Here is a 13,312-nt window from a genome sequence, read left to right as displayed (position 1 = left end):
ATGCTACTAGTTATACATGAATGACATACAACAGGACCACAAACTATGAGTTTAGGGTTGCAGCAATGGTCTGTTTTGGCACCTACTCTGTTTGATATCTACGCATATGAACTACATAGGATATACTGTGAAAAGGTGAAAGTTTTACAATACGCAGATGAGACTGTCTATGGGACAGTCCAGCTGGTTGCAGTGGGCAATCTTACTCATGATAATGTGATGGGGCCAACAATTTCAAAGCCAAAAGTGCCGCTGGGTCTTAGCTTGGCAACCAATCCAGTTCAGATGAAAGCAGCACCCAGTAAATACAAAGTAGAATAGTGTGACCCACAACCCAAGAGCAATAAGCAAAGAATCAGAGAGTGTTTAGCTTCTACATGCAGCTATTCTCAAGCTGATGAATACTGGGCAGCAGGGTAAGCTTTTCATCAACGAGGAGTGCCAACATAACTGTGCAACAATGTCAAAGTGCTGGGTAGCTAAGCAGCTATCAGTGTCAGGATGAACCGTGGTATGATAGAAATGCGTGGCTCATACAAGGATATTGGAACCATGGGAAAGGGTCTAGGGCAGGGCCCTTTGGAGGGCACCTTGGAGCTGGCATTTGGCCTTGGATGCAGATCGAGAGCTACAGCAAATGCAAAAACTAGTAAAATTACAGCCCAGGACTTTCTACTGGTCCAACGGACATCACTAACCAATTTATGGTGATAAGGAACGGTGTAACACCCAGTACAGAGCCCTGAGGGATGCCATTCTCTTGGACCTGTGGGTAACTGAGCAACATCCCAACTGCTACCCAAAATGATTGGTGACGTAAAACTGGGAAATAAAAATCGGTACAGAGCCTTGGAAGCCCCCAGTCTTAGGGCGTAAGAAAAATGTGATATTTGGGACAGGAAAGACTGCAGTGAGATGTTAGTATTTAGAAAAAGTCTGTCGGATTGCTGTTTCATCTAACCAGATAGTCAGTTGTGGATTGTACTGAGGTACTTCCCAGTGTACACCCTGATAGGGGGACAAAAGGCCCCATGATTTGAGAACCCAGTTTCACCATCACACTACCATCATTTTAAGCAATTTGCAGAGTGCGCTGGTGACACTAATTGGTAAGTACCTGTCAATGGACATTGAGTTTTCCCTGCTTTAAGGATTGGGATGATGGCATTACTGACCCTCTGTAAAACAATTCATGGCACAATTCAGTTGAAGACCCTGAGTAGATGGAGTCTATGAGCCACATTCAGTTGTTGGATCATCTGATTGTGCATTGAAACATGGCCTGGTGCTGCAATTGTGCTACAAGACTCTAACAACCTTGTTGATACAATCGGATGAAGAGGGGGTGAAAGTGATGACAGAGACATACAACTGCCAAATGGCTCTTCAGAGAACACACTGTTTGGCAACTGGATCACTGGGTGGTGGAAAGCAAATGACAGAACTACTGGAAAGTAATGACTGCCACAAAGATTTCCATACAGTGACCATTTTCGTAAAGCTATGAGATTGGGGGAAGAGATCGTAAGGTCTGTGGTGTTAGGTATCGATACCACCCCATGGGTGTCACAGTTGGCAATGGAACTGCAACTTTCTGTCTGACACTGACAGCAGCTGTGCGGGATCTGGCACACCCAATGGTGCGCACCTGCTGCCCCACACCTCCAGCAGCCAAGACCACAAGTGCCCTCTGCCACAGCAATATAGGACGGCTGGTGGTAGCCACTCAACTCACTTGCACTTGGAGCCTCTTCGCTACAATACCTTCGTTCACGCTTAGTACAGCGAATCTCTTCCTTGTTGACAATCTGATAGTTGGACTCTTATTTCTTGCTGCATTATTTGTAATGAGTTTTCGAAAGCTTGGAAAAATACAAGTTAAATAAATCTGTTTACTGTGTTAACTTGTTCGCCAATCATTTCTGCTCCTGGCCAGTTTTCCTGTGACAACAGTATTGCACTAATCTGTAGCCCACCTCTCCTTACCATTGTGTACGAAGTTGTATACAACAAGATCAATGCCTAAAAAAAGTGTGGCACTGAACTGAGTAGGTGTACCATCAGTGAGGAAACACAGATAAAGATTGGAAAACAGTTGGTCAATCAGAAGGTATCTAAAGAACAATGTTGAATTCCCCCAGAGAGGGTGACTGAAATAATCAAGCAGGAGATAGAGGAGGGAGAGGGTTCTCAGATTACTGTGGCCATTTCAAGGAATGTTACGTGCCCCACCCAGGGGTAAAGAAACATTGCAAATTGTGATGCCTGAAGATCATTTATGATAGCACTGCCATTGCTTTCAATGGTGTATGGAGGGGAATCCATCCACTGACAACATGCATGTGAACAATGTACAGATGCCTCCAGTATGGTTCTTACTGAAGGCACAGTAATATGAAACGGATGAAGAATGGTCATCAGTGAAATGCATTTATTGGAGAGCAGCAGAGACCAGAAGGACAATAACTGTTATATTTCTAGTGGGTGACAGTAACATTCAATGCTGTTCCACTGAATTAACACATTAAGTGCATCCTGGGTGTGAAGGGGATACTCCATGATCACTGTCTGCCACTGGTGAGAGGGGAATAACATTCGAAAACACTGCTTCTGTGTCCAAAGGTGTGGGGTCACAGGAGTAGCCTTCTTCCAAGATTCATTTTTCTCCTTAGCTACTTTAAAGGGTTAGGACTCTCACAAGGGCTTATCCACTGAGAGGGTAGGGACTGAGGGTGAGTGTGCAGCTCTAGGACCCACAGTCCATGCTCCCTTCAGCCACTGGATGGTATCGGCTTGCTGGTGCATAGATTTACAGAGAGATGATTCCCTAAATGGACCCCTGTCACTAGTAGATGCTGGGGAAAGATGCACCTTCTCCAGTCAGAAGCAGACCGTTGAGGTCCCCAAAGACAGTGCTGCAGGAACCACAAGAAGGGAGGTTTTAGCTATGATAGGTAAACATTGAGGCAATGAAGGGAGTAAATACTCAAGATGCAGCCGATGACCTGGTGACAGTAGTGGCAAAAGTTTATACAACTGGGACAGGATCCAACTGAACATACCTTTTCTGAGCTTCAAAACATAAGAGGCAACTGAAGACCTAAAATCCCTTAGTTTTACATTCCTTAATTAGTGTAGGATACTTCATAGAATGAGGAAGATGACTGTCTCAGCAATAGACAGAAAGATGGTTCCTCACATGTTGAGTTTTCATGAAATGGCCAAAAACAGTCCCCACAAATTGGGTTGTTCATCCAATGGGAACACATATGCCTGAAGCATTGTCACTGAAAGCACCACATTGGAGATGGAAAATATGGTTTTACATCACAACAGATTACTATGATTTTGACTTTCTCTGGAAGCAAATCCCCCCTCAAAAGTGAGGATGAATGCTCTGGTTGTGCAAAGTGAACCCCTTGCTTCTCCAAGATATCATGTACTTTCTTATCCATCAGCAGGTTTTAAGTCCCAGTGAAAAATTAGTTTTTCTTATTTGTACACTATTCGAAAACTCATGTTCCTCTCAGACACAGATGTAATCATTAGTAAAGATCATCATTAATTACCATTTCAACAGAAAAATCATAAAACTGCAAAATATCATTGACAACAAAAAAAACTTTTATGTCATATATACAACACTAACAGTGACGAGTATTTCTTATGTACACAAGCAATAAAGTCTCTGTAGTTCCTTAATTCGTTGGTATATTACGTAATACACATCACAAAACGTAGATCAAAATTATAGCCTGGAAAAGTCTTCTAGAAACTTGTAAACATATGCGGTGAGTTACCTGAATGCCCCTTCTCGTGACATTAGCAAACTCTCTATTGTGCCAATCACCATGTAGCAGACACCAAGCCTCTGCAACACTCCAGGCAGCCGCAGGGTCTTTACATCAGGTTTTGTACCATGGTTACCACATGAATTCAGAATCACTCCTAAGGCAATAAGGAAAAGTGACCTACGTAACACGTGTCCGAGGACATGGAGCCTCGGTTTACTGGAGCGCAACTGTGTGCGCAGAGATATTGCCAAGCTCAAACCCATTATCCACATAAACCTGTCAACAGAAAATGGTTTCAAATACTCTTATTTTATTGCACTGAACTATAGAAAGGATGTATGTTTTCTCTCTCTCTCTCTCTCTCTCTCTCTCTCGTGCACACACACACACACACGCACACACACACACACACACACAGAGAGAGAGAGAGAGAGAGAGAGAGCACTGTATTTCACAGATTAAAGAAACATTTGTTTCTCACTCGAATCTTTTCATTTCAGGCAAATTATAATTCATTGTATACCAAATCACACATACAAGCTGCAAATACTTGAATTTCTACATAAACTTGAAACTCTTAATCTACTTTCAGACAGTGGTGCCTGCCATTCTTACAATCTCTGTATCAGCACATATACTCAATCTGACTTCCGTTCATCTGCATATCCACTTTTGCATCTTAGGAAGAGCTGTTTAATATAGCATCCCACATATGTTAAATTTTGAGTAGCTACACTCAAAAAATGAAAAATCAAACAATGGAAATTATATTTCTATACTGTTGCACACATACTTGCAAGATGATTGTGAATCATTTCTTGGATAACGATAAGTGTTTTTGATTAAGAGCTGTAAAGAGAGTAGTAATTGTTAGGGTCTTTGTAGTCTGCTGTGTTATAAGCATAAATCTTCAACTGAATTCATATGAGGAATGGGCAGAATAGCCACATATTTTTCTTTGTGCTTGCATGTCAGGTGCCTACAAGTATAGATTTTTGTATTTTCATAAGTAGTCACTGTTATTCCTAAATGTGCTCTCATGGTATTTGTATTTAACACTAAACAACGTTGGCACTGTGAATTAATGTGAAAAGAAAGAATGAAGGAAGAAAGGTCAGGGTTTAAAATTCCATTGATGACACAGTCATTATACATGAGAATTATGGATCTGACTAGGACACGGAAAGAAATCAGCCTTGTCCTTTTTGAAGGAACCACTCCCTAGCAATAATCTTAACTGCTTTATAGGAAACACACAAACCATACAAAACTTAATCCATCCATGCAGAGGGACTTTCAGTCCTTTGAGAAGTAGTTTACTATGGTTTGTGCAACTGGAGAGCCTATTACTGTGCCATTCATTATTCTGTACCTCAATAAAAATTATGAATTTCCGAAAATCTGCATCTACACTGATACGTTGAGTCCACCTAACGACATGTTGCGGAGGATACCACATACTAATACAAGTTATTTCCTTTCCCGTTCCACTCACAAATACAATGTGGGAAAAATGACTGTCTATATGCCTCCATACAAGCCCTAATTTCTCGTATCTTATATTCATGATCCTTACAAGCAATGTATGCTGGAGGCAACAGAATTATTCTGCAGTCAGCTACAAATGGCAGTTCTCTAAATTTTCTCAATAGTGTTCCTTGGAAAGAGTGCTGACGTCCTTCCATGGATTCCCATTTGAGTTCCCAAAGCATCTCCGAAACACCTGTGTGTTGCTCGAACCTACCAGTAACAAATCTAGCTGCCCACCTTTGAATTGCTTCAGTGTTTTCCTTTAATGCAACCTGGTAAGCATCCCAAACACTTGAGGAGTACTGAAGAATAGGCCGCACTAGCATTCTATATGTGGCCTCCTTTATAGATGAACCACTTTTTTTTTAGAATTCTCCTAATAAACTGAAGTCTACCATTTGCCTTTCCTACTCCAACCCTCACATGCTCATTCCATTTGATATTGCTTTACAACATTATGCCCAGATATTTAAATGACATTACTGTAATGCAGGAGAAAACACAAAAGTTAATGAAATTTGCAAGTTTTTAGAACCAGTGGTTCCTCCTTCAGCAGCAGGGTTGAAGGGAAAGAAAGGGGGATCTAGGAAAATGACTGACAAGGTTTAAGAAATTGTAAGAATTATGGAAAAGTCAACCATAATTGTGGGTCAGGGGAGACTTACTGGATGGCATGAGGAGGACAGCTTTCCTTCTCATCCCATCCATTAAGTCTACCCAGGCCAAGGTTTTGGGTGACTTTTCTGTAATCCTCCCCATTTCTTAAACCTTGTCAGTCATTTTCCTTTATCCCTCTTACTTCTCCCTCAACCCCGTTGCCAGAAGAATGGGTAGCTGATTGTGAAAGCTTGGACATTTCGTTAACTCTCACGAGTGACCTCGTGGTGAGTAGATTTTTTTTGTCTATCCAATTATATTTCACTATTTCATGGCATTGCCGATCACACTGATAACATATCACCTTCAAGGTGTGTTACAGCAGTCTGATAACAGGCACGAAGTGACCTAAGGTGTATATAGTATCAAAAAGAAAATTCTCTCAATAAAAGTATATAATTATGAGACAGAATTGCTGGCCAGTACCTACCTTCGGAAGAAATGGCAGTACTGCTGACAGACACATATAAAAGTATACACACTATTGTGGCTTTTGGAACCAGTTACTTTCTAGTGGAGGACAGAGGGAAGCACTGGGAAAGGTTAAAAATTATGAGCATGCCACTCAGCCCCAGTATGACAGGGGACCGACCAACAGTTGTGAGTATGAGATTCTCCCCCTAATTAATACTAACAACACTGAAAACAACAATTTTTATTGCCAGCAGTACTACTACTACTACTACTACTACTACTACTATTACCATCACCACCACGGCAGTGAAAACTTAACAGGAACTGTATGAGGTGCCACCACAACTGTCCCCAGATCATCCAGGGTTGCCACAAGTTTCCTGAAGTGATATTCCCTCCTGACAATTCCTCAATTTCCAAATAAAGTTTTAGCTTTTTTCCCTGTCAAATTCTGAGATCTGTAGGGTAAGTTGACAAAAAATGTGAGGACTTCTATATTTCTGAACATATTACTAACTCTAAATTAGAATGAACAGCACGTTATTTTCTCCTTACAGGATTTATGATCTGATGGGTAAGTAAAGAGGTTTCGGTGTTTATTAACAAGTTGACTTGAACTTTGAAGTTTTTGCTCCTTCTCCTATACATGATGTATGAACTTTACAGGCAAGATAATGTGTCAGGTGTCTGACCACATTGTCCGTAACTGGTTTATAATAAGTGAAGATATTTTAAACTCATCTTTGCAACTATTGTACTAGAAGCAACATTGCCAAATGAGAGAATACTTTAAAACATGCAAATAGATGGTGTTTCCTGATCCGACTGAAAATCGGACATAACATGTCATAAGTAACATCAACCACTCTTGTCACGAACTGTTTTTAGATTCAGAAAGTAAGCCAGATTGTAAATATGTTTCACTACAGACCACTATGGTATTTTATTTGGTGACAAATATATGCATTTTCTTGTAGTTACAAAGATGGATTTAAAATACTTTCAATAACTTAAGGAGAAAAATTAGAAATATGTAGGCCTCTTCAAAAAAGAGTAAAAGAGTTGTATAAACCAATAATATAGTGAGCACCAATAAAATGTTGCTTCTTTTATGTTCATTATTGTAGGCTATTACCCACTGTGTTATGTCCTTTGTTTTACACATATTGCGCAATTTTTCTCTCAAGAAAATTATGAGTGCATAACACACAAACCACCAGGACTGCCAAAGTTTTCTTCCTAGCATCACTCTCTCTTGAACATACACTCTAAGACAAAAGACACAATGCATTACAAAGGAATTATCTGTATGGAACAGAAATTGGTAGATCTGATGTACTTGTAGAGACAAACAAAAGCTTCACAAATTGAGCACATCAAGAACAAGTTTGTCCATCTCGGCCCACTATGCAATCAGTTATTTGGCTCAGAATTGATTGACAGAGTTGTTGGATGTCCACCTGAGGGATATCATGCCAAATCCTGTCCAATCGGCATGTTAAATCATCATAATCCTGAGCTGGTTGGAGGGCCCTGCACAAATGCCCCAAAAGTTTTCAATTGGGGAGAGAACTGGTGACCTTGCTGGCCAAGGTAGGGTTTGGCAAGCACAAACAAAAGGAGTCTAAGCTCTCACCATGTGAAGTGGGCATTATCTTGCTGAAATGTAAGTGCAGGATGGCTTGGCATGAAGGACAACAAAATTGTATGTAAAATATCGTCGACATACCACTGTGCTGTAGGGGCAAAGCAGAGGACAATCAAAGATGTCTTGCTATGAAATGGCACCTCAAACCATTACTGCTAATTGTTGCTGAATGGTGATCGACAGTCAAGCTGGTATCCTACCACTGTCTGGGGCTCAATTTGAAGCAGGGCTCATCACTGAAGACAGTTCTACTCCAGTCAGTGAAATTCCAGGCTGAAGATGTATCTACATCTACATGCATACTCCACAAGCCACAAGCATGGTGTGTGGCAGAAGGTATCACATACCATTACTAGACACGTACCATTGCTAGTCGTTTCCTTTCCTGTTACACTCAGAAATTGAGTGATGGAAAAACAACTGTTTATATGCTACCGTATGAGCCCTACTTTCTCATAACTTCAGAGTGCTTATGTGAAATATATGTTGGCAGCAACAGAATCGTTCTCCAGTCAGCTTCAAGTCACAGTTCTCCAAATTCTCCAACAGTGTTTCTCAAAAAGGATGTTACCCTCACTCCAGGGACACTCATTTGAGTTCCCGAAGGATCTCTGTAGCAATTATGTGCTGTTCGGACCTACCGGTAACAAATCTAGTAGTCCGCCTCTGAAATGCTTCAATGTCCACCTACAGTACACTCAAACAGCTCACAGTAGTGTCCCACATGTGGTCTTCTTCACAGATGAACCACACACTCCCAAAACTCTCCCAATAAACTGAACTTGACCATTCCACCATCTCTATCACAATCCTCACATGCTCGCCCCACTCCATGTTGCCCTGGTACACTACACCCACACATCCAAACGGCATGCCTGTACCAACCAGGACACTACCAAGGTTGCATCTGAACATTATGGGTTTGCTCTCCTACTCATCCACCATTCCACATTTAAAACCAGATGCCATTCATCACACCAACTAAAAACCTTGTCCAAATCATTCCACACCTTTCTACAATCAATCAACTTTTGACACCTTCCTGCACACCATAGCGCATCATCACCAAAAAACTGCAGACCACCAATGTATACAGAAAATAATAGTGGCCCCATCACACTTCCTTGAGGAACCCCTTATCATACCGTAGTCTCTGAAGAACACATGCTGTCAAGGACAACATACCGGATTCCATTACCCAAGAAGCCCCCAGAGACACTGGCATATCCATGATCCATGAATCCATTCAATATCTGCCCCCTACCTCCCCCCTCCCCCTCCCCAACAGTCCACAGTGGGAACTATGTCAATTGCCCCCCAAAAACCTAGAAATACAGAATCTGCCTGCTGCTCCCAATCCATAGCCTGCAGCATACCACAGAGAAAAGGGCAAGCTGAGCCTCACAAGAGCAATGCCCTCCAAATCTGTGGTGACTCATGGACAAAAGCTTCTCAGTCTCAAGAAAATCCATCACATTCAAATTGAGTATGTGTTCAAGGATTCTTCAGCAAAGCAATGCTATGGATACTAGTCTGCAATTCTGCAGCTGCAGGTCCGCTCTTTCACTGTTCTCACATACAGGAGTCCCCTGTGCTTTTTCAAGTCACTTGGGACTCTGCACAGGGTGAGTGATTCACAATATTTGCAAGCTAAGAAAGGGGCCAGAGCCGTAAAGTACTGCTAGTAAAACCAAATTGGGATTCCATCCAGACCAGGCAACTTATTTGTTTTCAACTTTTCAGTTGTTTCCCTACTCCAGTACTGAGCGCCTACAGACAGCATGTTTACTTTACTTTGTTTCCGTGTACGGGTGGAATTGTGAGGTTTTTGCTTGTGACCCCATTGCTTCTTGCATGTTGTTGTTGTTCGTACGGTCTTGCTCAGTCATCCGTCATCTTTCTTGTACATCCTTTCCTGTTCGTTTTGTTTGTGCACGGGCAGCTCCTGTTCAGTCCCGCCGCACTGTCATCCTCTGCAACCCCGTGACCCCTCTGGTCACAGTTACAACACCTACACCAGAGATACTTAGTACTATGTTGTTCATATGAGAGTCTGTTCGATGGTTAAATGACAGTATGTCTGTATGATTCTCTCGCATGAACAATTTCGTAAACACAAAACTTAAAACTTCAACTTTCCTTTTGCTATCTTCAATTGCAACACCAGATGGGACAATTAGTGACTACATGGAAGTCTTACACCCACTTAGCAATTTTACAGAGGACGAGAATTTCCTCAGGTTCTTTGCCAGATCTTTTGCTAAGGTACGGCACCAGTAGTTATATGGTTTGCGCACAGATCTTTTCACAGATGCACATACGTCTACTACCCTTTGTCTGGTGACACAGCAGACAGCAGTGGGATACCAAACTGACAGTCACCCACCAAATGACCTGATAACCAGGAGTGATGGCCTGAGGTCCCATTACTCCTCATAGCAGGACCCCTGTGATTGTCATCTGCAGAATCCTTAAAGCACAGAGCTACGTCGATGCTCTTCTATGCATTCTTTTATATTTCAGCAAGGCAATGCCCACCCACGCACGGAGAGATTTCCTGTTGCTTATTTTTGTGCTTGCCAAACCCTACTTTGGCCAGCAAGGCCACCTGATCTCTTCCCAATTGAGAAATTTCAGGGCATTATGGCCAGGCCCCTCCAACTATATTGTGATTTTGAAGTCTAACACACCAATTGGAGAACATTTGGCACATTATCCCTCAGGAGGACATCTAACAACTCTGTCAATCACTGCCAAGCCGAATAACTGCTTGCATATGGACCAGAGATGGGCCAATGCATTACTGACTTGCTCAGTCTGTGAAGCTCTTATCCAACATTTCTGAAATTGTAATCATATGTTTGTCTGCGCATATACATCATGTCTACCAATTTCCTTTTTGCTGTGTTGTTTTTTGTGTCTTAGAGTGTATAAACTACTTTCAAAGTGCAAAAATGCACTGCAATAAATAAAATTCCTATCAAATGTTGCACAGTACAAAGTACATGCGGTGAGACACAGCCGCAACTCCTGAAATACACTGCTCATGGCCTCAGGCCAGTAAAGCAAGCACTGCAGCCCTGGGTTTGTTGATACTTCATGAAAATCTGTCAGTTTACACCACACATGAACAGAGCCAGCCTGTGGGCAGATCGGAGAGACTACTTCCAACAGATGGCGCCTGCACATTAGTGGTAAATGATGGACCTAAGCTCGGTGGGTGCGATTTATTAGAGATACCCGGAGAAAAGGCCCGCAGTTTTGACCCATCGCAGAAATCTGCTCATGTGCGGCCAGCTATTCACTTCCGTAATCATGAGTCGCTGACAGTGTGCTTTTGAACTGAGACCATGGTGATTAATACGGAAATGGCTCACTTGTGTGAATACTGAGAGATTCAAACAACCCACTACTCACTCCTCCCTCCTGTTATCGCCGGCAGCAGCTCGGCTAGTGGCAAGCAATGGTGGCTGCACTGACTGCAAGGTGAGAGCTACTGGTGGGGAGGGGAGAAGCAGTAGGAAGGATGGAGTAGGGAGGAGGTGCACAACACCCAGCAGCTAATAAGCTGTGTCCAGTCAGCAACCTGTGTGGTGGCTCCATAAACAAACCATTTCATCCATTAAGTCTAAAACAAGATATTTCCATCCCCCTCCCCCTCACCCCAGATTCCCAAAACATTTCCCTGACACGTTTGAAATTCACTGATAGTCCATGATTTTCAGAAGTTGGGGTGACCCTGTCATCAACTTCAGCTCTTTCATACTCAGTTGCAGAATACTGTTGTTCCAAATGGCTAAACAGTGCTCACACTAAAGTAATTGAAACACAGCTCAGTCAAGCAATGCATGCATCTTATCACAGGATGTACTCATTCTACGAATGCACACTGGCTACTGGTTCTTAATTATATTCCACTGCCATTTCTAAGAAGACCACAATCATTTCTGAATGTGTGGACAAGAATAAAAAACAACCCAGAATTACCATTTCATTCAGAAATTTATGGAACATGGAACATTCAATGGCTGGAACACACTTCCTTGAAGCAATAAATTAACATTCCTTGAGAGTGACCAGTAGGTTTTCATCCACCCTGACGACACTGGTGTATACTGATTCAAATCAGAACTGACTGGGGCAGATATGGGGTACTACTGCACCATCGAGCATGGAAATCGCCTCCTGAATGTGAGTGCAGTGAAGAGCAGCAAACAGTACATCATATACCATTTGAATGTTCTCTTAGAGCATTCACAGGAACAATTGAAGACCACGATTTGTATGCAGAAGCTTATGACTTTGATACTAATAACAAAACACTATACTGCAGAATTAATAAAAATGGTTTTATGTAACTATAAAAAAGAGATAAACATACCATGGGAATACAAGGTCTGCTACTGTGAGACCGTTCCATACGGAATGCTTGAAAAACCAGTAGTGGCCTCCTCCATAGTTGACAAATATCATCAGTGCTATGCATAAGCTGAAAACAAAAAAAAAAGAACAAATTTGTAAAATACTGAAATCAACATATTTTATTATTATTATTATTCTAATATTGTTCATACTCTCTCCTGCCCCCACCTCTCTCTCTCTCTCTCTCTCTCTCTCTCTCTAACATATCATTACAACTGAACCATCAATGTTTGTGTTACCATAACAGGCCCATCAGGCTACATTATCAAGCAAAATTACGAAAGGAATCCTCTCTTGTACACTATGATAGGTGGCATATACACATATAACAGACCAAAAAATCACAAGAACTTTTTAGCTATGTGTTCTGTTTTGCAATGCATGAATAGGTAACATTTACTATGAATTTGTCTTACATTCAATGCCAATAACCATCTTGGCAAGAAAAACTGTTTTCTGGTAATACCTCTACAATTCAGTAACAAGCCTTATGATTACTGACTATCTGTATTTGACCTGTCCTGGAATATTATAGGGTATTCACAATTCCGGTTACACAGTTGTAGGTGTTGGGACTCAGGACAGCAATATTTGGTAATAAACCTATGTCCAGAAATGCACCATTGGGAAGATAATGACTTTAAACAAAGATAGGCAATACATATTGACAGGGGAGGCTTGTCAGGTGATGTGTGAAGTCAATGTCACATGTTATCAGAGAACAATCCAATGAATTGAAGTGCATGTACATCTGTTATCATGAACTGATCAAGAAAGACAGTGCACTACAGAATGGCAGAGTATATGATTTCTGAGTACACCGACATTGTTAAATCCAGCCTAGTCG

General features: G+C 41.6%; 1 protein-coding gene across 1 annotated transcript in view; it reads right to left on the bottom strand.

Moving 5' to 3' along the window:
- LOC124620513 (heparan-alpha-glucosaminide N-acetyltransferase-like) overlaps window positions 1–13,312 on the bottom strand; it is a 105,388-nt gene that overhangs the window by 32,463 nt on the left and 59,613 nt on the right. The window contains exons 6-7 of the mRNA XM_047147074.1: window positions 12,425–12,532; window positions 3,801–4,070 (exon numbers count right to left, since the gene is read on the bottom strand). Coding sequence (XP_047003030.1) covers window positions 3,801–4,070; window positions 12,425–12,532 — 378 coding nt within the window. The remainder of the gene's footprint in view (window positions 1–3,800; window positions 4,071–12,424; window positions 12,533–13,312) is intronic.

The sequence above is a fragment of the Schistocerca americana genome, chromosome 1, assembly GCF_021461395.2.
Source record: "Schistocerca americana isolate TAMUIC-IGC-003095 chromosome 1, iqSchAmer2.1, whole genome shotgun sequence".
Taxonomy (NCBI): Eukaryota; Metazoa; Arthropoda; class Insecta; order Orthoptera; family Acrididae; genus Schistocerca; species Schistocerca americana.
Note: the sequence above shows the minus strand (reverse complement) of the source record. Positions and strands in the feature narration are given on the sequence as shown.